The sequence below is a fragment of the Seriola lalandi genome, unplaced genomic scaffold, assembly GCF_002814215.2.
Source record: "Seriola lalandi dorsalis isolate HSWRI2012SDOR001 ecotype SW California unplaced genomic scaffold, Sedor1 jcf7180002054419, whole genome shotgun sequence".
In the NCBI taxonomy this organism is placed as follows: Eukaryota; Metazoa; Chordata; class Actinopteri; order Carangiformes; family Carangidae; genus Seriola; species Seriola lalandi.
In genome coordinates, this window is record NW_019524972.1 from 313,876 (window position 1) to 337,966 (window position 24,091).

Genomic DNA, 24,091 nt, shown 5'->3' on the forward strand with positions numbered 1-24,091 from the left:
ACACACACACACACACACACACGCACATACACAGGAGAGGAACAAATCTCACACTTTGCACATCAGAATAGAGACAGCTTTCATGTGAAGTCTTTGGTTCTGGCTTAACTGTGATTCCGTCATCAGTCAGACTCAGAGAACGTGAAGTGGTGGCTGTACAGTCGGCTGCTGTATTGTTGATTCTGGGTTGCGATAGTGGACAGATAAATAAGGTTTGTAAGCTGTGCTCACTCTCCTCGCCCTGCTCATGCACAGCACTTGGCAGTTTCTGGCTGTTTGTGTTGCGTGTTTGTTTAGCCTTAGCTCTACAAAACAGAGAAATGGTCACAAAACGAACATTCAACATATAGCGATATTTATATATTGACTGTGTTATTTAACTAGCGTATCCATCCCAATATACAAGCTACTGTTTCTCAATATAGGAATAAATATGTGTAATTGCACGAATAAACATATTCTGCTTATCCCCTTTCGCTGCTGTTATCAGCAAACACATGGCTTCAAAGCAATTAAAAGTGCGAGTAATTGGCAGAATAAAAAATTCCATCTTCATTTTCTTTCAGGCTCAGACATTGTGCTCTAGATGCATAGTAATTACAGTATATTGTGTGAGACCAGTGACAAATTGGTAGCATAATTACATAGAAATCTGAAAGTAATAAAATATCTTAAATCCATGAATAATGCAGCATTACGCCATTGCTTGTGCTGTAAGTCATAACATCGCCTCGGCACTGGGATAAAGACCTAATTAATGGATGAAGAAAGTTAACCTGCTCAGGGCACACTGTACCTTATGTTTGGGCTCTCACATTACTCACATTTCCGAAGGGCAACACACAGATCATCGTGTGGGTATTTGCTAGAGACACACACATAGACATACTATTATGCACGCAAACACACACATTATTGCTCTCGGGAGTGCTTGAGTGCTCGTTGTTTAAAAAGTAGTGGCTCCAGCTGGATAGGTCTGGACCAGCGAGTAGTAGTGCAGCACCTACAGTACCCACGCTGCTCGTTGGATCAGTACAGAGAAGAAAGATTTTTCCTTTTTTTTTTTTTTTTGGTGTGGGGTTGGGTATTAATATTTTATTGAATTTACCTTTTTAATAAGTAACAAACAAAGAGGAAGGAAATAAATAATAAAAGCACATATTTGGGCTTTAATATTAAAGCAGGACCCTTCAGAACAAAACATAGACAAACAAAAGGAAAAATTAACATTGTGTCAATGCCCTTAATATCCTAAAAAAGTAATATGAATTCATATATTTTTGAGTTCAATCAATTTTCACACTTCCTCACATCAATGGACCTACAAAGTGTTGGCACTGACACACACAATGCTATAAATCTATCTATATTGCACTTTTCAAAACAAAGGTTACTGGTTAACAGTAACAGCACTTTGCATAAAATATCAAACAGGTTTTTCTAGCGCATTGAGGTTACTGTGTTGTTTGTCATCAGCTATAGGTCAAACAATCCTGAGGTTTTGATATTCATATCGATATTTGGGATTCCAATTTCAAAATCCAATTATATATCGGCCTGGCAAATTTATCACTCTGATTCTATTATTAGTTCATTTCAGCAACGTCAGGAGGGAGGACTATCAGTGTCCTGTTCGAAGATAATTCCAGTGTTTTTTCGACTCGGGTTCTGTAGTTGAAATTTAGGGAACAAAACCAGACTGCACTACTTCAGTTTTACAAAAAAAAGGTCAATAAAATTAATTAACTGTCTCTAATTGTCTCTTAGTCTGACCAAAAGGAAACAAAGAAATTAGCTCCCTGAATTACCCAATGTAGCTAATTGCATTGTGATAGATTAATCCTGTCAGAAATGGCCACAATTATGAGAATAAAATCCAGGTTAGAAAATATGTGAATTTTCCTCACTGTGTTTCATATAAAAATCCCAGTAAGTAACATTTATACAGACATGTCAGTTTGTCAGTGGTACAAGTTGTACAAGTATATCTCGTTTAGCTGACTGTTTAAACTTCCATCTGATTACCACAGCCAGGAGCCACCACTCAGCGTGTGTCGACACAGCCGCACTGCGACTGACAGGAGCACTAATGCGCTGTGTCATAGACGAGATTAATTATGGTCCTTGTAGTTGCGCACGGTTTTGACAACAAAATGTAATTTATTTGAAAATTGCATCAGTTAGAGCAGCTAACGTCATTCATCGATGCACCCAAAATGAATCCAAAACAAATCTTAGTAATTGCTGTGTTTTACCTCTCAGAGTTGAACAAATACATTTTATGGGAGGCTATGTTACAAGGAGGTGTCTCATTATTTGTCAGAGTAGGAGGACTGGAGAGACATCCTACTGACAGGTTTCTGCCTGGTCCTAATGAGCCCCATGTCGAAGGTAATGCCAATCATTAGCACCCCTGTGGCTGCTGATGACCAACTCCAAAGCAGATCTGAGCCCAGGCCCTATTGACTCTGACTTGGCAGCTAGTTCACACTCACCAGTCCTAAACAGGTGTACTTACCAATGAAAGCTCCCTTATATATCATTTATACTGTTGTTGTTGTTGTTATTATTATTATTATTATTATTATTATTATTATTATTATTATTATTATTATTATTAATATTGTTATGTGTGCAGAGTTGGACTGTTTTTTCTTTTAAATTTAGGGCATCAAAATCATCCCTCAGACAGTTGGGTATAAACATTCTTATCATTTTAAGACTGTCTTTATTCAATCACGCCTTCTCTCCATCTGCTCCGCAGGGCAGAGGTGGTGCTCGGCAACATCATAAAGAAGAAAGGGTGGAGGTATGATGCACACTTAAATTGGGTTTGGTGTTTTTTAATTTCCGTCCCAGCCAGCCTCCCTAATCTTGTATCATCTCCTTCCTTGCACATATTGGGAGGCTGCGTGTTGTGAACTGGAACGGTAAGGTAGGCAGATGAAAGATTAATGCGGGCCGCCGTGCCATGCCCACACTCCTGTGTCCCTCCTCAAAGACGCTGAATAATGGATGAACTTCTAGTGCCTTGTCATCTACTTTATCTGTCCTGGATTGGCATTTGTATAGCTTTGTCAGGTTATACACCTACAACACTCTTTCATTGGCGCTGGCCGAGTTCTGGCACAGTCACACTTACTGTGGGATGTGGGTGAGTGTGACATTGAAGGAGTAAGGTAGAAATGCATTATCACTGAGAGGATGTGTCTGAGCTTTTCATCTTGTTAATTGTATAATATAAGGTTTGTGTAGACCTCAGATATCACCAACTCCCAACGCATGAGGCTTTTTGGCTATAACTCTCTGTGTTTGGCAGGTTGTTGTAACAGATGTGTTTTCATTTCCCACTTTCAGACGTTCAAGTCTGGTGATAACAACAAAGATCTTCTGGGGTGGAAAGTAAGTTTCATCTGGTTGCTTCCAAATGAGAAATGTATAATTTTTCTCCACTCCTTGACTGATGTTCCTGGTAATGGGATCATGCGTCATCCAAACTAATCTGTTGTCAGGTACTTTCAGTAAAGCTGAAACATTTATTAGATCATATTTCACAAAGGATATGTGATATTATATCATCCAGGAGGCGCAGCTCGTGTTATATTTCAAATAACCTTTCATAAACCGAGGTCTATTTATTTATTTTTTTATTTTTCCAGAGCGGAGACTGAAAGGGGTTTATCCCGAAAACACATTATAGAAGGTAAGTAGCAGCGCTGCAGATTATTGGATTAAATGCTGACACAGCAACAACAAAATACTTCCTAATAAGTTGTTCTGGCTCAAGGGAAACAAGGCTACATTTTAATAATTGACATACTCTTGGGTTTATTGGAGTTGCCGAGAAAACTTTTTGGTACAATGGCCCTGTAAAAATAAATTGTTTGAAAATCCTATGCACTGATAACTTGGCAGTATAAACTGTAGTCTGGGTGTTTATGAAGAACTTAATAATGTAACACAACAGACATTCACTATCACTTATTTACTGTGGTGCTTATTTTTAGGTTTAAAGGCCTCTCTAGAAAGACTGCAGTTAGACTATGTGGATGTGGTTTTTGCAAACAGACCGGACCCTAATACACCTATGGAAGGTAATGCTTCTTCTGCTTTTCTCACACTCTCACACACTTAACCATGTTTTCCCTGTGTATTGTCATATTACAACTAACAAACCCCCCTCTTTTCTGTCTCTATGACTACTGCAAAGTGAAGGCTGGGATATATAAACCTCTTGTTACTGAAATATCTATTTTTAAATGCTGCATGTTGTCCTCCACCTCCACAGTCAGAATGAGGATAGATAGATACTGATGCTGGAGACCTTTAAATGGCAGTGGGCTAACTGTGTGTGGGTTCAGCTGGTCACACTGTATCCATCTGCTCCTGTGTCAGAGTTCCTCTTTGGGTTACAGTCGGGTCACAGGTCATCTTCATGCCTTCAGTTTGATGCATCACCGGCTCAGGCTCTTTCTTTCACAATACTTTAATGTCTTGTTAGTCAGAAGTAGCAGGTGTTGTTTGATGTGAAAGTCAAGGCGATTCTTTTGCCCATCTGCCCTTTTAAAGATTGCACACAGTTTGCACGGACAGCTCTGAGTCCATGCCTTCAAATCTACAGTGGTTAAACCATCTGGTACATTTAATTCTGGCTATAGCTAAAGGGCAGTATACACGGTGAAAAGGAGGTGAACTGCTGTTCTTTCAGTTTACAGAGAAACCCTCTTAAGCCAAGCACCCACTAGATGAAAGGAGGGCTGGTTTGTTAAGCCAAGAAAGTTTTGAGAAACAGCACATCAGCAAGAGGAGTGGATGGATGGAGGATTACTGAGAGCTGACAACACTCCTGACAATTGCTCTCCTGTGCTCCTGATCTTGTCGGGGACACCCTGATCGTTATCTAACATGTTTGATATTTTGGTCAGCGGTCACTGACAGTGGGTCACGTCGACCAACGAAAAGATGGAAATTACAGTTGGATAATGTGAGGTTTAATTCACGGTCACACAGGGTTAGATATTGTTGTACATTTAAATCCCTGATCTGAAGGCTTTAAATAGAATAAAGTGATGTTGAGAGAAGAACATGAGATTGAACTCTGCGTAACATTCAGTCAAGCCTGGTCAGTACATTAATTGAAAAAATCCTTAAAATATTTTTCATGTTATAGAACCAAACATTTTTTAACCTACTGTGCTTAAAATACAGAAGCTGTCATCCAGTTTTGTATATAAGCAAAGATTTGAACTGGTGCAAACATGCCTGTCATCTCCAATTTACTTCACCTGCCTCTTTTTTGTTGCACGTTGCAGATCAAAAAAGACAGATTCTAGTGTATTTTTACGTTACTGTCATTCACGTATGCCTTGTTGTGGATAGATGTCATCCTCCTCAGAATGAATCACTCTCCATTCTGATTCACATAATCAGCTTTTCCACATTTCTGCTGAATGGCCCCTGTCCATTTGGATTGCAAATGATAACGCACATCTTTTATAAGAATAAAGAACTCAGATACACATTCAGTAGGAACTCAGCACATTATCTGCTCTATAGAGAGAGATATAGAAAATGAAAAACATGGTTGTAATAATACTATGCTGCAAACACAGCAGGTTGACACCATCACTAAAGCTGTTTTTAACATTTTTGTGTCTTTTTACTTGCAGAAACGGTTCGAGCAATGACCCATGTGATCAATCAAGGCATGGCCATGTACTGGGGAACATCCCGCTGGAGCCCAATGGAGATTATGGTGAGACTTAATTTATCTCTGTAGATGACTGCCAATATACCTTTTAGGATTCTTTCCTTCTTTCAAGAGGTTGGAATTAATTCTCACTTTGCTTTATCTTAGATGTTTCTGTTTAATGCTGATCCTGTAAATGGCTCTAATCTTGTTTCTTCCATGTCTCCCTGTAGGAAGCGTACTCTGTGGCGCGACAGTTCAACCAGATTCCTCCCATCTGTGAGCAGGCTGAGTATCACATGTTCCAGAGAGAGAAGGTGGAGGTGCAGCTACCTGAGCTCTTCCATAAGATAGGTGAGCAGTCATGGATTTGTGGCTTTGCATGGATTATTAGATTAAGTCTTCTCTCAAGTACAGTAGGGATAGAGGAATTAAGTGACTGCAAAATACTGGACACAAATTCTGCACCAACAATGCTTCGTGTTTTAAATACATTATTTCATAAAAACTGACCCGAGAAGATAAGTGAATGTTTTGTCACAGGGTTCATCGTCATAATACGCTACTGAAATCTTTTTTGAATGACAGCAGTTTTCAACAAACGCTGTAAATTCTCAGTGGCTGTGACACTGTCCATCTAAAGCAACAGCACATGAGCTGACGTCATCCAGGTTTGAGTCTTATATAAGTTGTCACATAAACAATTGGCAGTCTGAAGCTTGACTGGCAGATGACAGAAAAGGAGTCCTTTCTGACATTGCAGATTCTCTTTAGCCAGCTGCTGTACTCAATCTACCAAGTCAACAAAAACAGGCCCAACTTAAAATCCAGTTTGAGAAGAAGAATCAGACCAAATGGATTAAAACTCAAACAGCAGGAATGTGGTGTTGCTATTATCCCTTTCCTTCTAAAGACCAAATTTTATATTATAATCCTTTGAGAAAGTAAGCTATTGTTTTCCAGCGATGTTGATGATCACGTGTTTGTGTTCTCAGGTGTGGGGGCCATGACATGGTCACCACTGGCCTGTGGGATCATCTCAGGGAAATATGACGGCAGGGTGCCTCCCTACTCTCGGGCCTCTCTGAAGGTAGACGAACCTCACTGGCTGTTTTCTGTCTTTATCCCACTTTGATCATTTGTGCTGGTGTCGCTGTTGTGATCTTTTCCCTACTGGTTGCTGGTTGTTTGTTTGCTTATTGTGTGTTTGTGTCTTTCAGGTTCTGTATACTCTGTGCAACATCACATATATCTGTGTGTTTTCAGTGCCATGTTGACGCCATGCACTGTGTACCTCTTCACAAGCAGTGTTGTTCGACACTGTTTGCCAGCTGGTGTCATCTTAACGCACATGAGCCACATGATACATGTGCACAGCAATGCATTCACACAGAACCATGACAGTACGGCGTGCGTGCACACTAACAATTGTTTTTTAATTTACCCTGATGTACACCAACACTTTTTAAACTGAAGCTAAAGAATTACATTGGTAGATGAATCATGAAGCAGTTCAGTTTGTTAATCCAGACGACTCATATGTGACCTAGAATCATTTTTTGAAAGACTTGTTTTGCTCCAAGCATAAGCGAGCAAAACAGTCACTTTAACCAAACATTAATGAGGTGGAGAAAAACTTTCAAAGATTTAGTTCAGTGAGCACTCAGAAACCCAGTGGAATATTTCTCTTTAAAGTGACAGATAAACTCAGCAAGTGTGTGGTAACAGAGTTTAATCAGCAACAACAACACACTTCCCATTATGTCAAATTCAAATTACTTTGATAATTTTACTTAAAACAATAGTAGTAACACATGCAGTTTGCCATTTCTCATCATGACCTTTAAACATAAAGATAACTCACTGCACCTCTGCGTTACACAGGAGCTAACACCTGAATTAATGCAATGATCTGTCCCTGTGGTGGAGTGGCATGTTGTGTATCTGTGGATTGCGTGTCAGTGACTGTCGATTAGACCTCTCCTGGTTCATGAACCTAGATCTCCATCTTGGTGTTGTGCAGTATCTTTGGCGACTTGTGTGGAATGTGCTGCTTCCTGTTTGGTTCAGTGTTGCCTGTGGATGTTTGTGGTATTTTGGCTCTTTAACTCAGTGATTATTCCTTCTGGTGCTAGTGTGCTAGTAATAGCATTATGCTACAGTATAATTCCTGACCTTTTGATACTCTTTGGTTCTAACATTGAGATATAAAAATTAGACAGCTACTATATAATTTCAACAACAGTAATAGTTCTTTTAAGAATTTTTCTATTTTAACTTTGTAATTATGACATAATGAACTGAATATTCAGTATTTCAGTAAGCTTAGCTGGAGATACGTTTCCCTGGCTGAGGTGTAGATAGCAGGAGACAGTCACGTGTTTAAAAACAGGCCCTGGTGACACAGGAGCTGCAGCGCAGCCGTGTGAGCAGGGCTGTGTTTTTGAGCAGGTGTGCTGTGTTTTTGACAGGGTTACCAGTGGTTGAAGGACAAGATCTTGAGTGAGGAGGGCCGGCGTCAGCAGGCGAAGTTGAAAGAGCTGCAGGCAATCGCGGAGCGGCTGGGCTGCACTCTGCCCCAACTCGCCATCGGTACGCAGATACACTCTGCCGCTCTCTCTCTTTCTGTCTGTCTGTCCGTCCCTCTCCCTCGGACGGGCTGAGATCAGCACCTTTGGTGCTGTCTGGTTTGATTGTCAGTGTGTTGTGTTGTGTTGTGCTGTGTGTGTGTGTGTGTGTGAGAGAGTCTGTGTTGTATCTACTGCAGTTTTTAATCAGAAAATAATTAAACAAATAGATATATATAGATATAGATATAAGAAAATAAAAAATAAACAGTGTATTTTAAAAGGACATTAACTCATCTTCAACCTCTCTCATTGTCTCTCAGGATCCAAAAGGAAAAGTAACAAAATTACCTCTTAAAGATTTGGCACAGTCCCTTGAATATATTAAGACAGTGATGATGTAAATATCAACATATGGGATGCAAATGTGTTAACAGTATATTTCTATATGCAGGTATGTGGTTTTCCCTGGTGTTAACATGTATTTAACAGTTTCCAGTGTCAGCATTAAAATAGCATCCCAGACATAAATCCACTGAGTGACCGATATCGATTCACTGCCGGGCAGGAAAGTGAGAATGTGCAAACCCCAAAGAAGCACACTCCTGCGAGAGCTGTTAAAGCGTCAGTCTTGAGGGACTCAGCAAGTAAATCTGGGACTCTGTCTCGTATCTCAGCATGGATCACAGCAGATTTTTCACCCTCTCGGTAATGCAGTGTCATAGATTAGGTTTCACGGCCCATTAGTGGACACCCTCATCCCTCCCAATTACCATAAATCCTTCTAGCGCTCCTGAAGGCAACAGAAGAGATTTATATCTACGATGTAGTCCTCTACACTCCATTGTGGCACTAGAGTATTGAATGAAAACTATATAAAAATGACGGACTTCTTCCTGCCTTTGGCTTGATGCTGAGGCCTGGTGCTGCTGGAGCAAGTGGTAAATTCAGGGGTCAGACTGTAGTTGTGAGTGGGAGAATAGAGTTCATAAATGTTGTGAGTATCTCAGTGGCCTGAGGGGAGGTCTACTTTTCTTCAGTCTAGTGGAAGACCTTCAACTGTTGTCTTTTTGGCCATATGCTCATGTTGGTGGAAGATTTTTGTAGAGTCATAAATCCCACTGTTTTTACAGCAAATTCTCCATCCCTTTATGCTAAAATCTGTTTACAAGTACATTCTGCTCAATTGCAGGAGCATGCAGTTGTATTGCATAATAGAACTCACACTTATGATAGCACATCAAGCAGAAATGGCTCTTTTGTGTTGGTTTCTTTAGAGAGATCACTAAAGAAAGCACATTCCCTGCATAAGATTAGCAGAGTGCAGTACTGGTGTAGAGCTAATTGGTAGACTATTTTGAGGTCCAATTTTTTTGTACTTAACTATGTTTTATGAAATATTGTACGTTCTATTCCACATTAATTTTACAGGTAATTTGGTAAGTAAATTAGGAGCAACAATAATAAAATACTGGCTTTATGTTAATTCAGAAGTAATATTAAAATAATATATGATGATATGTAAGTAGTACAGCTGGAAAAGATTGATTTGTCGATCGACAGGACATTAATCTGTAACTGCTCTGGTAATTGATTATTCTTTTAGGTGATTTTTTTTTTCCGAAGCAAAAGTGGCAAAGCAAAAAAAAAAAAAATCCATAGTTTCAGCTCCTCAGTGGTGAGCACATTGTAAACTAAATATATTTTGGTTTTGGACAAAACAAATTGTTGAGAGATGTCGCCTTGGCCTCTGCAAAACTGGGGTGGACATTTTTCACTATTTATACATTTTGTAGACTAAACAAGTAATCAAGAAACTAATCGCCAGATTAATTGATAGTGCTAATAATTGTTAGTTGCAGCTCTAGTAAATAAACACTGATGCACAATGAGTACTCCTGCTTTTGCTATTTAAAGTACATTTGCTGATATTACTTTGGTACTTTTACATGTTGAGTATTTTCTGGTGTGGTAGTGCTACTTGTACTTAAGTAAAGGATCTGAATGTTTCTTCCACACTGGGAGGGTTTTAGTGTGAAGGTTTGAGGCAAGCTGTAGTTTTGGACAAAGTGTTGCAGTAGCTTTGATGTTTTACCAGGTTTTTGTAAAGGAAATGTCATTTAGTGTGTTAAAAGAAAATCAGACTGGTGTGAATTTATGGTGTGTGTTTCGAGGGATGGTGTGTGTGTGTGTGTGTGTGTGTGTGTCTGTCCATAGTCATGTTGGGGGTGTCATTGCTGTTTACTGGTCTCCTGCAGCGTGGTGCCTACGGAACGAGGGGGTGAGCTCTGTCCTTTTAGGGGCGTCCAACACTGACCAGCTGATGGAAAACATAGGAGCGATACAGGTGAGGCTACAAAATGAATGTATGTTTGTGAGTGTACACGTGTCTGTTGTCCTACAGAGCAAATCAGTGGTTTAATTTGTGAAAATGTGACCTGATCTGTTTCATCAGGCCCGTATCTGTGCCTTACAGTCCGTAACAGCAGCCTCATCTCCTGGGTACAGCTCGGCCTCATGGGCAGTTTGTTGCTGCATGCTTGGGTGCTTTACTGTACCGAGTTAATAAGGTCAGCAGCATATCAGTTGCCAGGGGGATTGGAGGCAAGCTTATGGCCACTTCTACCTCTCCTGATAAGATGCACTCCTCTAATGGGGTTTTCAGACCGGTGGGGGTCTACGTTCTCTTCTCACATTATGTCTGGCCTGCAGTAAAGAGCATTGCTACACTCTTCTATTCTGACGCTTTGTGTGTGTAGACACATTAGTATACTAGATGGGTGCACGCTATATGTTTCCTCTCCCCTAGCACATTTGATATTTCAGTTTTGAAATGCTATGCTCAAATTTCCCCAGGGCTCTGCAGTTTTCCTTTTACTGGGAATTTTACATCACAGACCCTGAAATAGAAACAGTCCCTGAGCTGAAAAGAATGTCCAAATACAAATTTTTTCAGTTCATTACAGCATTTGCTTCATGCCTACTCTGTGGGAAGAGAGAATTAGAGAACAAATTCTCTTTTATATTTTCTACATGGGAATACTTTGCATTTAATTGCATCATATTAAAGTTTTTTTTAAAACCATTTTTCTGAACTCCTGTAAAGGAAAGGTTACAGTTTTAATGGAACATATTAATTTATCTTTGTTTTGATCTTTCTTTTATTAAAAAAAATATATATATATTTAAATAAATATTCAGAATCAATATAAATTTACCACCAGAATAATAATCCCACACTCAATATCTTTTAAAATCAATTAATTACAACCTGAGGTGTATACACTACTTCCTTCTCCGCTAAATTTCTGGGGAAATAATGCACTCTTTTTTTTTTCTTTTTGCTGTGGATACAAAATCTATTATCACTTTATAAAATATGATACATGGTTATAGATTGAACCACCAGATAGTGCGACAAACAACAAATTCTGCTGTAATGAGTTCTTACACTGCAATAATTAAAGTACATTTTGGTGATAATTCCTTTATTTGAGTTCAATTTAAATGCACTGAAATGAGCTGGGAAAAAAAAAGTAACAAGTATTTTAATATCAACCACATGCACTGCTTTATACAGTCTGTACTTGAAGATCATGTGTACTATTGCCTGCTTGCCTGATTTTAATTGGTTGTTGTATTGGAGGCGAAGTGTTAGAAACTGTACAGTCTTTGGTTAGAAGCCAAAAAGTTGGTGACGACTACAAAAAATTCAAGTCACTCTTGAGCGCTATCTAGAGGCTGAGATATGAAAATGCAAACTACTGTTGATTTTCTCTAAAGACAGTTAAAGAATGACCAAAGGCACTGATAGGAAATGTAAAAGAGAACATGTTAATTGTTTGTTTCTCTCTCCCATCACAGGTTCTTCCAAAGTTGTCGTCCTCCATCACACACGAGGTGGACAGCATCCTGGGGAACAAGCCGTACAGTAAAAAGGACTACCGCTCTTAACGTGCAGCACGGCCCCGCCCGGCAGGGCTGCACCCGGCCTGCAGCCGCAGTGCCCCACCTTTGCCTGATCCTCTGTTTGCTTGAGCTTTTACTGAGTGAGACCCTGGCGCATGAGTCTGGCCACACCAAGGCCACCCAGGGCACCTCATTTAGAGTTACAGGGATAAGATAAGAAAAGGGGGAAAAAATACAGTCACCTCCACAGGAAAGGAAGGGATTGACAAAGAAAGACAAAAGTGGAAGAGGGATATGCGCTCATACTTAAATCAGTTATACATTCAATTCAGCTGAACGTATTTTAAAACCATAGAGAAAAATACCTTTTTAAAAAAAAAAGAAAAAAAAAAGCACACGCTTGCTTGGCAGCCAGAATTCTTTTTTTTCTGCTTTTTTCTAAAACTGAATGCAACTAAAAGGAAGATGAAGTTCATACTGTATGAATATACGAGAACTACCCTGTTGCACATGTACCATAGCCATGCATTTGTTCCTCAAACGTTCTGTTTACAAACACCTGTGTACTGTACGAGTCCGTCACGGTTTCTCTGAATTTGTTTGTGTTGTCGACATCATCAGTGTACAAGCCTATCGTGGGCTTTAACAATCAGCACTTTAGTATTGTTATAAGGAAGGGAGAGGATGGGTTGTACAATAGTCTTATCTCACAGCCATTGCACTATTAGAATCGCATAGCCTCCTGATAATTCCCTCTCCTCATCCTCCCACTGTGTCTTTACTGGCAGTGCAATTGTCCAGCCTGATGCTCTGACACTCCTGCTGTCAAAGCGTGGCGGTGAAGTCCTGTGTTCGCCAGGGCCGAGAGGACGAGGGGCAATGACCGCCCTCTGCCTGGGAGCCTCCTCCTCCGTCCTTGACCAGTGAACAGTCCGTGATGACAAGCCAGGAGCGTGGGCCGATGTCTGGGCAACTGCCACTGAAGAGATTAGCTATTTATTCATCCCAAACGGTAGAAGCTGCTGCTGTATTAAATCAAACGCAGTGTCCTGCTTCACCGTGTTACCCAGCCTCTGTTCTGTTTTTTTTCAGACTGAGGATTTATTGTATAGGAAGTGGTCATATCAGTGCTGGCACCACATCTCATGGAAACTTCTCCTTGATCAAATTCTGTTCAAGTATTTTTGCCTTATTTACAGTTGCATCAGACTGTGCTGTGGGCTTTGGCGTAGACAAACAGCTCGACAGCTTGGCCGACTGGTCTCATGTACCCAGTATATGCGGGAACAATGACTGGTGGATGTGGCGTTTGTTGCGAGGAAGAGTTGGTGTTTCCAGTTAATCAGTGAGTGGCAGCAGCTCAGGGAATGGAGCAGGTGGTTTTAGTTGTGTGTTGGCGTGCACATGGTCGGGAGGTTGTATTTACTCTTTGTCTGTCTTTCTTTCATGTGTGGACACTGGGGAGGACCAGTGATGTTTTAGCGTGGCTTGAGCCAAAGATCTTCTTCTTCTTCTCTCTTTGACGACACACCTGAGTGTTTCACTCTCACTTCCTGCAAGATTATAGAACTCATCTTGACGCATGTGCTGTCCAGCTTGTTATCTATGGTACAGACTTTACTCCATATATATCTTTACTTGACCATGCTGTTATACTAGTTAACAAATGTCCTTCATATACAGAATGCATAGTACAGCTAAATATTTTAGGATCATAAGGTTCGTTTCAAGCGCCATACGACTTGAGACGTGTCAGAAGTATTATTGCAGAATTTGGCACCACCCTATATCATTCTTTCTCCTTTGGGTGCTCTCTTACTGTGATTAAAGCACAAGTGGATAGCATGTTATACATCCTCAAAGCATGGACTCTCGTCACCCAGCCTACAGTACCTACAGGAGAAGCAATGACATGCTACTCCCCTTACTAACACGTGTAGATAACAGTCTTTACTAACAGCTGAAACTACTGATTCTTAGCAGAAAAAAATATAAGTACAAGTAAAGAAAACTGTCACATTAGTGCGAATGATGATATGAATGAGATGTAGGTGTTTCTCAGTTTAAGTGGAAGGGAATAATCAAAGTGAGTGTCGTTGTGTGGATTTGTGCGGATGAGGTTTAGTCAGCTCCTCTGTGATTTTTAACAACAGTAAAGTGATTTCATGTCTCTGCTGTTGATCTTGTGGGGGGGTGGTGGGGGGACAACCAAACTAATCCCTTGCTTTAGCCTGTTGCGTTAGTTGATCCCTGTATACGTTTGATTTGCTGTGTCTTGTATGTCTGAGTGAATCAAACTGGCGCAAGCTGATGCTGTTTTCTGAGAAGAAGAAAAAAAAACAAGAAAAGCAAAGAATATTTATTTCATTAGTCTGTGGAGTTCTGTGTCTTAATATTTTCATCCGCCGAGAGTGGAGAGGAAGTTTGAGACTTAAAAGGCAAAGTTTGGGAAATACATGTATTTGCGTTCTTGCCGAGAGTTAAATGAGAAGACTGATACCACTCCCATGTCGGTCTGCTTGATATGAAGCTACAGCCAGCAGCTGGCTATCTTAGCTTAGCATAAAGACTGGAAACAGGGAAACATCTAGCTTAACTCTGTCCAAAGGTAACAGAATCTACCAGGTGGAGCAATTGTCACCTTGTACTTAGCTTGTTAGCATTGCCACTAGCTGCTATTAAGGTGTGAGTGATACCAGAGAATTTGGTTTCAATCCAATTCCAAGTAAAACCAGGAGCACCCACACTTTCTGTTACTAGCAGGTAATGTGTTGTCTTTGTACCATTCTTTGTAGGGTAGAGCCCTGTTGTTACATTTAGATTTGAACATGACACAGTTGTTAATCGTAAATAAGACATGTTCATTATGTGAATTCTCTGAACTAAAGGTGATTCCTGCGCACATGAACATGGCCGCAGGAGAGATTTAAATGTTGCAGCAGTAAGTGTTCATGTGCCCAGGATGTGATCTATCCTGGATCAAGTTGTTTTTTTTTGTTTTTTTTTTATCGATTCTATTGACGCTAGTATCGATACAAAAACAAGTCATTGTATCGGTAGGATCGATCCGACCACCTCTAGCTGGTATTAGTTGTCTCGTCCACCCTGACCATGTTTGACAATGTTTTGAGTTATTTAAAATGTCGCAACGGACATGTCTCAGAAGAAAATTATTCTTGAAAATGACATTATGAGGATTGTTTTCTTTTCATGCCTGCAATAGACATTCAGAAATTAGATTAATTACAAAAGGAATTGTTAGCGGTTTTAAAATGAGGTTCATTTTTAGTTGCATTTGCATGAATATTCATGGTTAGAGTGCTGTATTTTGGAAAAAGGAGGCTGTTCGGTTCTCTCTTAATTGCCCCCGTCAATGGTGTTTTTACACTGGATTTTGTTCAGGTTAAACCAGAGATATGTGCTAATTGACCAGGCTAGCTGTTTCCCTCTGTGGCCAGTCTTTGTGCTCAGTTAGCTGTTGGATGTAGCTTCATATTGAACAGACAGAGAAGATTGATACTACTCTTTTCTAACTCTCAGCCAGAAAGCACATAAGCACATTTCCCAAACTTTTCTTTTCAATGATATCTCTGTGCATTTTGTGTGACCATCAGTGTTATTCCACACTGTGCTGACCTGCCCAGCAAAGATTTTGTGCTTTTACAGGTTAATGCCCAATGTAGAAATAACTCTTAATGTTTTGAGGCTGGAGTGCAGTTAGAGAAGTTTGTGCTTTAAGTGGTCCTAGTTTCATCATATTTGCTGTTCTAACATATTGACTAGTTCAGAAATGAAACCAGACCCACAGATCGGTAGAGCTTATTTTACAGAAGGTTCTAGGTTATACAGAGAATATATTTTTTATGTTTTAGCCTTTAATGCAGTAGAGAGAATCTAAAGAACTGTTTTTATTTTATTTTTCATCATGCTGCATTTTTCCTATCTGTATTGTATCAGTTTAAAGACTGACAAAAAGAAGCAATTTCTTTGTGTTGTGTATGCGTTATGAGGAATGCTCTGAAGTGAATGCAATGGTGGACTGAATTCACTCTGAAGACGACATAGTGAGCGCCTGGTATCTCCTGTACATAGTTTGACCTTTGTATATATTTCTGGTTGTGATCACCTCTGCCTTTTCTCTTTTCTTTTTTAATTTTCTTTTGCAGGCGTTGCTATCTGCACTGTGCTTGAATCTGAAATTTAGACAGGATGTACAGCTTCGATCTTCAATGAAAATGAAATAATGATAAAATAAGAATGGTAAACAAACCTTTATGTGTCTGTCTTTATTGGCATTCATGTGTAAAACCTTATTCTGGGTTGTAGATTTGGCAGAGCTGCAAAGTCTCTTTTATCCAGTGGAAAACAAAAGATGCATTTTAAATTTGTGGTATATTCAACTGTGTTAAATATAAATATGAAGCAATTTATACACAAAATCAATCCTAAAGGAAGAATTTAAACAATGAATGCTAGCTTTGTAATCTTAAGTGATATACACTTCCAGCTATCTGTTAAGGCTTTAGTCAACAAGAATGTGCTTTACTGTGACATTATACTATTAAACATCTGAAGTACAGTAAAGCACCATAGCACCATTGGACTGAGGGTAGTACTTCATTTTGTATAGACTGAAAAACAACTTCATAGTACTGGCAAGTAATGTGATATGGTTGCATCATATCCAGCAATATCACCTATTTTCTTACAAAATTAGAGATTATTTTATATACAGTACCCGCAAAAGGCATTTTGAGGACAAAACATTAAACAAAATACCAAAAGTGCAGTAAACGCAATCACAATCTCCTGACACTGCACTGTGAGGATGTAGTTTTTGAGGCACAATTCTTATCCTGAAGAGTAAAGGTGGTGTTCGAGTTTTCTTTTACAGCGGTTTTCCACTTTGAGCGAAAGAAACAATGCACTGGTGACAGGTCCGACTGATGCCACAGGCTCAGACAGTTCAAAGGACACTTTGGCACGCAAAAAAAAAATCCAGCTCGGGTTCAAACATGGAGTTGCAGTTCTCCTCAGAGAGTCTATTTTCATGCAAATCCTCCAGCTGCTTCAACTTCCTGTCACAAGCTTTCACTCACTTGAGTCACTTCAGTAAAAACCCGCTGATCTGTCCCAGTTCTAGTTGGAGTCTTCCAGATAGATGGAGCTGCTATAATGACTTGTGTTGCGAGTCTCCTCTGCTGCTCCCATAGGTGAGGCGTGGAGGTCCACCTGAGGAAATGCACACAAAAAGAAAGTCCAGCTTGGCAAATGCACAACATTCACATTCGAAAGAGAAAGTGCAGCCTTGTACTTCTGCCCCCAAACAAAGACACTAATGAACACTGTCAGCACTTAAACTAGTTATTTACTTATTCCCCAGTCAGCAAAATGTCACCTCTGCTCCGACTAAAGAGTCAATGGAGGTTGTCACCTGCTGTCTCTATGGAAGTAATGAAGCGAGATAATTGTTCAGACAGCAGGGATGAAGGTGTGTTAGTCATTTATGTACCTTCCTGACAGGAGAGTCCGATCCAGCTGTGCATGCAGCTGCAGCGCCCGTTGCGTCGGTCGCATTGCGCCCCATTCTCACACTCGCAGGTCTCAGTGCAGTCGGGCCCAAACCGATTCGCTCGGCAGTCTGACACAAAACACAGGAGAGGAGGTTGAATTAAACGAAACAGTGGTGGAGTCACTGTTAAAATTGCAGGCAGGTCACCAACCTCTGTACACGAACAGATAAGACTCAACTCATCTCTAGTACAACTCGCTTTACGCAAACATTTTTTGCTTCATCTGGGTCGTGGCTGAGGTTTCCACTTATACGCAGTCCAGAGATTAGTAAAAGGACTTACAAATAGTGGTGGAAAGTAACTTTTACTGTTTCAATGTACAAATGTGAGGTACTTTCCTGAAGTATTTCTGTCATGCTACTTGCGATTCAGAGGGAAGTATGAGACTTTACGTCTTCTTGTTATATTGGACTCTCCTACATTTAATTGATGGATATTTTTATTAGTTAATTTACAGATTAATATTCTACAAAACATGATCATCTTATAAAATTTGATGCATTTTTGTAGATTGAACTTCCCATAGATGCTGTTTAAAATAGTCAAATTAGCTCCACCTCAACCAGTTGTACCAGTATAATTCTACTTTCTACAGAAACTTGAAACAATGTCTTGACGCCACTCTAATGAAGGAAAGTTAGCCAAAAAGAAAAGGTCTGCGATGTGTTTTAATTCACAGTGGTCTGCACTTTGCTGTGTGTGTTCTCAAAGTTAGGAAAACATTGAGGGTTACCGATGTCACATCTGGGTCCAGTCTTCCCCGAGGAGCAGAGGCATCGTCCCGTCACAGGATCACATGGAGCGTCGTCCTCACAGTCACATACCTTGGCACAGCCCTGACCGAAGGTACCCTGTTCACACACTGAGGGACGTGAAAGTGATTCTCAGTAAAAGGAGAAATCAGACACAAACCGTCAGTAATCCCATTATTTTACTGGGCGTTATCAGCAGTAATTGGACTGACCTCTGTGGCAGCGGGCTCCATAATATCCTGGAGGACAGACACAGAGGCCCGACACAGGATGACAAGAGGCTCCGTTCATACAGTCGCATTGCAGCTGGCACAGCGGGCCGTGGAGACCAGGAGGACAGGCTGAGAATTTCATAGAACAAGATTTGAAGTCGACTTTTACGGTTTAAAATGTTCTCACTAGATTAAAAAAGTATAAAGCAGTTTAACTTTGACACTTCAAAAGTACAGCTTTTACTTCAAAGATAAAGTCAGACAAATTTTAAATGACACCCAACTCTGTTTCAGTCACACTGGCAGATCATTACTGTTGTGTATCACAATAATGCTAATCCACTCACTCCACTCTTTCAAGGATAAGGCTGCAGGTATTCTATATTTTTCTGACTGTTAACAAATCCCAGAAGAAGACCAAAGTCTTCCTTTGTGGCACAGCCAAAAGCCTGTTCATTCCTATTGAATTCTTAAATCCTAAGATTACTTCATTTCCCAAAGCAGCCTGGGCACTGTAGATTTTAGCAATCTTTACTTCAACAGGAGTAAATAATGCATTTGTTGGGGACTATTTTCTACAGCAGATTCCAGTGGGAATTTTACAGCACCAGAAATTATTTGTTGAGCACCCTATACCTTGACAGCATCAGATTTCCTTGGACGGAGAAACTTGAGGATTTTAGAAAAATGTAATCTGGAAGAAGTCGATATGAACTTGAATGATAACTCTCACTCTTAATCAATTCTTAGAGGATCCATCTAGAGTGACTACTGGATAGGTCAGTGTGTTGCTCCCCACCCCGACTTTATTTTATGCAAAAATGAATCATAGATCTGCGGAAAATGTGTGAATAATATTAGAGCTTCAATAAAATATGCAGAATATCACAAGTAGACAAGGCAGCAGCAGGATGGTGTGGGATCAACCCAAAACAAACTGCAGTTACCATAATGAAGGAACATGTCATCCAGAGAAACAGTTTTTGCACAACAGTGGAGGTGTGTGGCACAGAGGAATATTTCAGTTCTCACCATGTTCACACAGATGTCCATAGTAGCCTGGACCACACTGACACGTCCCCATCACTCTGTCACAAGTGCCATTATTCTGACAGTTACATTTCAGCTGACAGTTGGCACCAAATCTGCCCGCAGGGCATTCTGAGACAGAAAAACAGGATAAAAATCAGATTCATGGCTTAAGACTTGTCTGTGTTTAGACTCAGCATGCCACAGCAGATCATATATGAGCAGAAACTGATGCAACAAATGAGCTTGACTGCAATGAGAAACGTGAACTGTGAGTGTTGTCACCTCTGTCACAGTGTGCACCAGTCCAGCCCAGACCACAGGTACAGTTGCCAGTCGCAGAGTCACACACCCCTCCATTGCTGCAGTTACAACGCAGGGCACAGCCGGCTCCAAACCAGCCTGGAGAGCAGCCTGAGGCCAAACACACATACTCAAATTAAACTGAAGAAAACATCCTGCTTTACTCCAAACCACCAGCTAAATATGGAAGCGTCATTATCACGAGTAAAGTACAAATACAAGATGACGAAAAAGTACAGTAAGAAAAACAACTTATAATGGTATGAAAATTACCTGACTGAATTCATCACAGTAAAAACAGCCTCAGTGACACTAATGGCAAGCAAATGAGTCCAGACTTTGAAATGATCAGAGGGCCCCTTCTCACCATGTCCACAGTCCTCTCCTCTTCGTCCAGGGATGCACACACACCGACCTGTAACTGGGTCGTTCACGGCTCCGTCTCCACATATTGCCACCCGAGCACAGTCAACTCCATAATGCCCATCTGGACACGCTGTCAACAACAAGACACACACCAGTCACCACATACTGTATCGCTCATTTATGTATGCACTGTCACCATCGCAGCTTCTGATGGACTTACTGATGTTGCAGCGTGCTCCTATAAATCCTGCTGGACATTCACAGGCTCCAGTGGAAGGAACGCATGTCCCTCCATTTTCACATTTGCATTCCTTTTCACAGTTAGGACCATAACGCTGCTCTCCACATGCTAAAAGTTAACAACAAATAAGAGTTACATCTCTTAAACTGCTTTGTGTTAACACTTGTGTATGATTATGCTTTTCTACCTACCTTGGTCACATTTGGGACCTTGGAAACCCGGGGCGCAGTAACACGATCCAGACACTGGGTGGCAGAGCTGGTTTGTCTCTGAGCACTGGCAGACCTGGTTACAGTTCTTCCCAAATGTTCCTGGAAGACAAGCTGAGAGAGAAAGAGAAAAGTGTCCATCAGTGTGTTTTATTTGTGCATTAATGACTTTATAATATCAGGGAAGCTGCTTAGTTTTCACAATGGATGGCAGCAGTGGATTTATCAGACAAACATTACTCCTGCAGGACTCACTCTGCTCGCAGCCGTTTCCAGTGAATCCAGGAGGACAGCCACACTCTCCAGAGACATGGTGGCAGGATGTGCCCTGAGCACAGCTGCAGCGCTGCATACAGCTCTTCCCATACATACCCGGCAAACATGCTAAAAGAAAACAAACAGAGCAATATCACATTTCACATTTCATCCCTCACTGGACCAATTCACTGACCGGAAACACAGGACTCTATAAAAAGCCTTTAATTAGATTTTAAAAGAGGATAAAAACCTCAACAAGTGCAAGAGGGAAGGGATCCTTCCTCCAGGAAGTAAACAGTAGCAGAAATAGAATTACAATATGGAGAAACTGAATGACAATATCAAGTAATGCATAATACATCATATTTAGTAAATATCAAGTGGAATAAATGAAATGTCAAAGTTTTCTCTAATCCTGAATTTTGGTGTTTTAAAAATGTAAAAGCTTCATTATTATATAACCATACAAACTCCATCCACCAGGGGCTGCAAGAGCTCCACAGTGGCTGTAACTGCAGGTTTGTACCTTTGTCACAGAGTTTTCCTCTCCACCCTGGAGGACACTGACACTCTCCAGTGACGTGGTGACATGAAACCCCGTGCACACACAGACATCTCTCCTCGCAGCCAGCACCAAACAGGCCTGTGTCACACGCTGAGCAGAGGACAGTGCAAATTAAAGATAATGATTAACAAAAATACACAGTATGGCCAGTCCCAAACTTTCCACAGTGCAGCTGTTCCCATGCATGACAAAGTTTCTGCAGGTTCATTAGTTTCGCTTCAGTTACACAGCAGAGACTCACTGGCTCACCTTTCTCGCAGCGCTCTCCGATCCAGCCGGCGCCACAGCTGCACTGTCCAGTCTGTGTGTCACAGTGACCGCCGTTCTCACATTCACACTGCTGCTGGCAGTCCGCTCCGAACCGGCCTGCTACACACTCTGTGTAAACATATGTCATCATGCAGGAGCAGAAAAACACGTGTGAGCAGAGCCAGCCAAAGCCTTTATGGTGCCCTAAGCAGCCACCGTGTATGGTTAAATTTAACAAGAAATTATTAAGAAAAATCATGTACAAAAGATAGAATTTTAAAGTCATGACAAGTCATATTATTATAAGGCATAAAAAGTCATAGTATAGTAAGTCATAAAAATGTCAGAATAGTAAAGCATAAAATGTCATAGTATAGTAAGCTTAAAAACAGTCATAGGATAGTAAGGCATAAAATCTTCATAGAATAGTAAGGCATAAAAAGTCATGAAAACGACATAGTATAGTAAGGCATGAAAATTCATAGTATAATAAGGCATAAAAAGTCATAGTATAGTAAGGCATAAAAATGTCAGTGTAGTAAGGCATAAAAAGTCATAAAAACGACATAGTATAGTGAGGCATAAAAAGTCATAAAAACGTCATAGTATAATAAGGCATGAAAATTCATATTTAGTAAGGCATAAAAAGTCATAAAAACGGCATAGTATAGTAAGGCATAAAAAGTCATAGTATAGTAAGGCATAAAAAGTCAAATAAGACAACATAGTATAGTAAGGCATAAAAAGTCAAATAGACAACAGTATAGTAAGGCATAAAAAGTCATAGTATAGTAAGGCATAAAAAGTCATAAAAACATCATAGTATAGTAAGGCATAAAAAGTCATAGTATAGTAAGGCATAAAAAGTCATAAAAACATCATAGTATAGTAAGGCATAAAAAGTCATAGTATAGTAAGGCATAAAAAGTCATAAAAACGACATAGTATAGTAAGGCATGAAAATTCATAAAAACGTCATAGAATAGTAAGGAATAAGAAGTCATAAAAAAGTCAGAATAGTAAGGCATAAAAAGTCATAAAAACATCATAGTATAGTAAGGCATAAAAACGTCACAATATTGTAAGTTATGAAGTCATACTATAGTAAGGTATAACATTTCATAGTAAGGCATAAAAACCGTCATAGTATGGTGAGCCCAAAAAGTCATGGTATAGTAAGGCATAGAAACTCAATAAAGGTATAAAAAAGTCATAGTTGACAACCCCTCAAACAGGGCAGTACATGTCCCCCTTTCTTTTTGTTGTTGTTTTTTCAGGTGCTGACTGCAGGGATCAGGATCAGCCTGATGTGCTACACCTGGGCCCGGTGTGCACCACAAAGGCATCTCCCTTAAGTCCTGTCTGGGCGCTCTCTCTCTGGCTACCCTCCCTGTTCGCACTCTGGCTGTTGGTGTCATTGATGATCCCACGCTTCCGGCAGACCTGATGGCAGCTGTGGCCTTTCTTTTATTTATTGTTTCTTTGTTATTGGTTGACCTAAATGTTATTTTCTTTTTGTAAATAAATTATTGAACCTTATATGCCAAGTCGTGTTGTTTCCCCTTCCTGGTTGTCCAGCTGTTGAGCCAAGCTGTGACATAGTATAGTAAGGCATAAAAACGTCATAGTATCTTAAAGCATAAATAGTCATAGTATAGTGAAGCATAAAAAGTCATAGTATAGTAAGGCAAAATAAGTCATAGTAAAGCATTAAAACGTCATAGTATAGTAAGGCATAAAAAGTCAGAAAAAGGGCATATTATAGTAAAGCATAAAAAGTCATCGTAAAAAGGCATAGTATAGTAAGGCATAAAAAGTCATAGTATAGTAAGGCATAAAAATGTCAGTAGAGTAAGGCATAAAAAGTCATAAAAACGACATAGTATAGTGAGGCAAAAAAAGTCATAGTATAGTAAGGCATAAACGTCATAAAAACGACATAGTATAATAAGGCATACAAATTCATAGTATAGTAAGGCATAGAAAGTCATACATACGGCATAGTATAGTAAGGCATAAAAAGTCATAGTATAGTAAGGCATAAAAGGTCATAAAAACGACATAGTATAGTAAGGCATGAAAATTCATAAAAACAGCATAGTATAGTAAGGCATAAAAAGTCATAGTATAGTAAGGCATAAAAAGTCATAAAAACGTCATAGTACAGTA

At 40.0% G+C, this 24,091-nt stretch overlaps 2 protein-coding genes across 6 annotated transcripts in view; one reads left to right on the plus strand and one right to left on the minus strand.

Annotated features, from left to right (window-relative positions):
• Positions 1 to 16,434, plus strand: part of kcnab2a (potassium voltage-gated channel subfamily A regulatory beta subunit 2a) — an 83,487-nt gene extending 67,053 nt beyond the window's left edge. For all 5 annotated transcript variants that reach the window (XM_023410246.2, XM_087175147.1, XM_023410244.2 and 2 more), the window contains 10 exons: positions 2,765 to 2,809; positions 3,358 to 3,402; positions 3,660 to 3,703; positions 4,008 to 4,094; positions 5,670 to 5,755; positions 5,923 to 6,043; positions 6,685 to 6,779; positions 8,161 to 8,281; positions 10,515 to 10,603; positions 12,121 to 16,434. In XM_023410246.2, coding sequence (XP_023266014.1) covers positions 2,765 to 2,809; positions 3,358 to 3,402; positions 3,660 to 3,703; positions 4,008 to 4,094; positions 5,670 to 5,755; positions 5,923 to 6,043; positions 6,685 to 6,779; positions 8,161 to 8,281; positions 10,515 to 10,603; positions 12,121 to 12,210 — 823 coding nt within the window. In that variant the 3' untranslated portion in view covers positions 12,211 to 16,434. The remainder of the gene's footprint in view (positions 1 to 2,764; positions 2,810 to 3,357; positions 3,403 to 3,659; positions 3,704 to 4,007; positions 4,095 to 5,669; positions 5,756 to 5,922; positions 6,044 to 6,684; positions 6,780 to 8,160; positions 8,282 to 10,514; positions 10,604 to 12,120) is intronic.
• Positions 16,435 to 16,436: 2 nt separating this feature from the next.
• Positions 16,437 to 22,203, minus strand: LOC111657906 (uncharacterized). Its single transcript, XM_023410241.2, has 12 exons — positions 21,923 to 22,203; positions 21,635 to 21,763; positions 21,106 to 21,234; positions 20,833 to 20,964; positions 20,621 to 20,749; positions 20,402 to 20,530; positions 20,017 to 20,145; positions 19,735 to 19,863; positions 18,703 to 18,831; positions 18,472 to 18,600; positions 17,678 to 17,806; positions 16,437 to 17,397 (listed from the first exon to the last, which is right to left on the minus strand). The coding sequence occupies exons 1-12, from the start codon at positions 22,179 to 22,181 to the stop codon at positions 17,336 to 17,338; spliced, it is 1,614 nt and encodes a 537-aa protein (XP_023266009.2). The 5' UTR covers positions 22,182 to 22,203; the 3' UTR covers positions 16,437 to 17,335.
• Positions 22,204 to 24,091: the final 1,888 nt, after the last annotated feature.

Bases quoted from the DNA above. Each gene is read 5' to 3' on its own strand.
- LOC111657906 (XM_023410241.2), bottom strand. From the start codon at position 22,181: ATGATTTTTCTTAATAATTTCTTGTTAAATTTAACCATACACGGTGGC. The intron at 21,764-21,922 runs GTGAGCCAGTGA...TCCTCTGCTCAG, and splicing joins CGGAGAGCGCTGCGAGAAAG to CGTGTGACACAGGCCTGTTT. The intron at 17,807-18,471 runs GTAACCCTCAAT...GTTTTGTGTCAG, and splicing joins TGGACCCAGATGTGACATCG to ACTGCCGAGCGAATCGGTTT.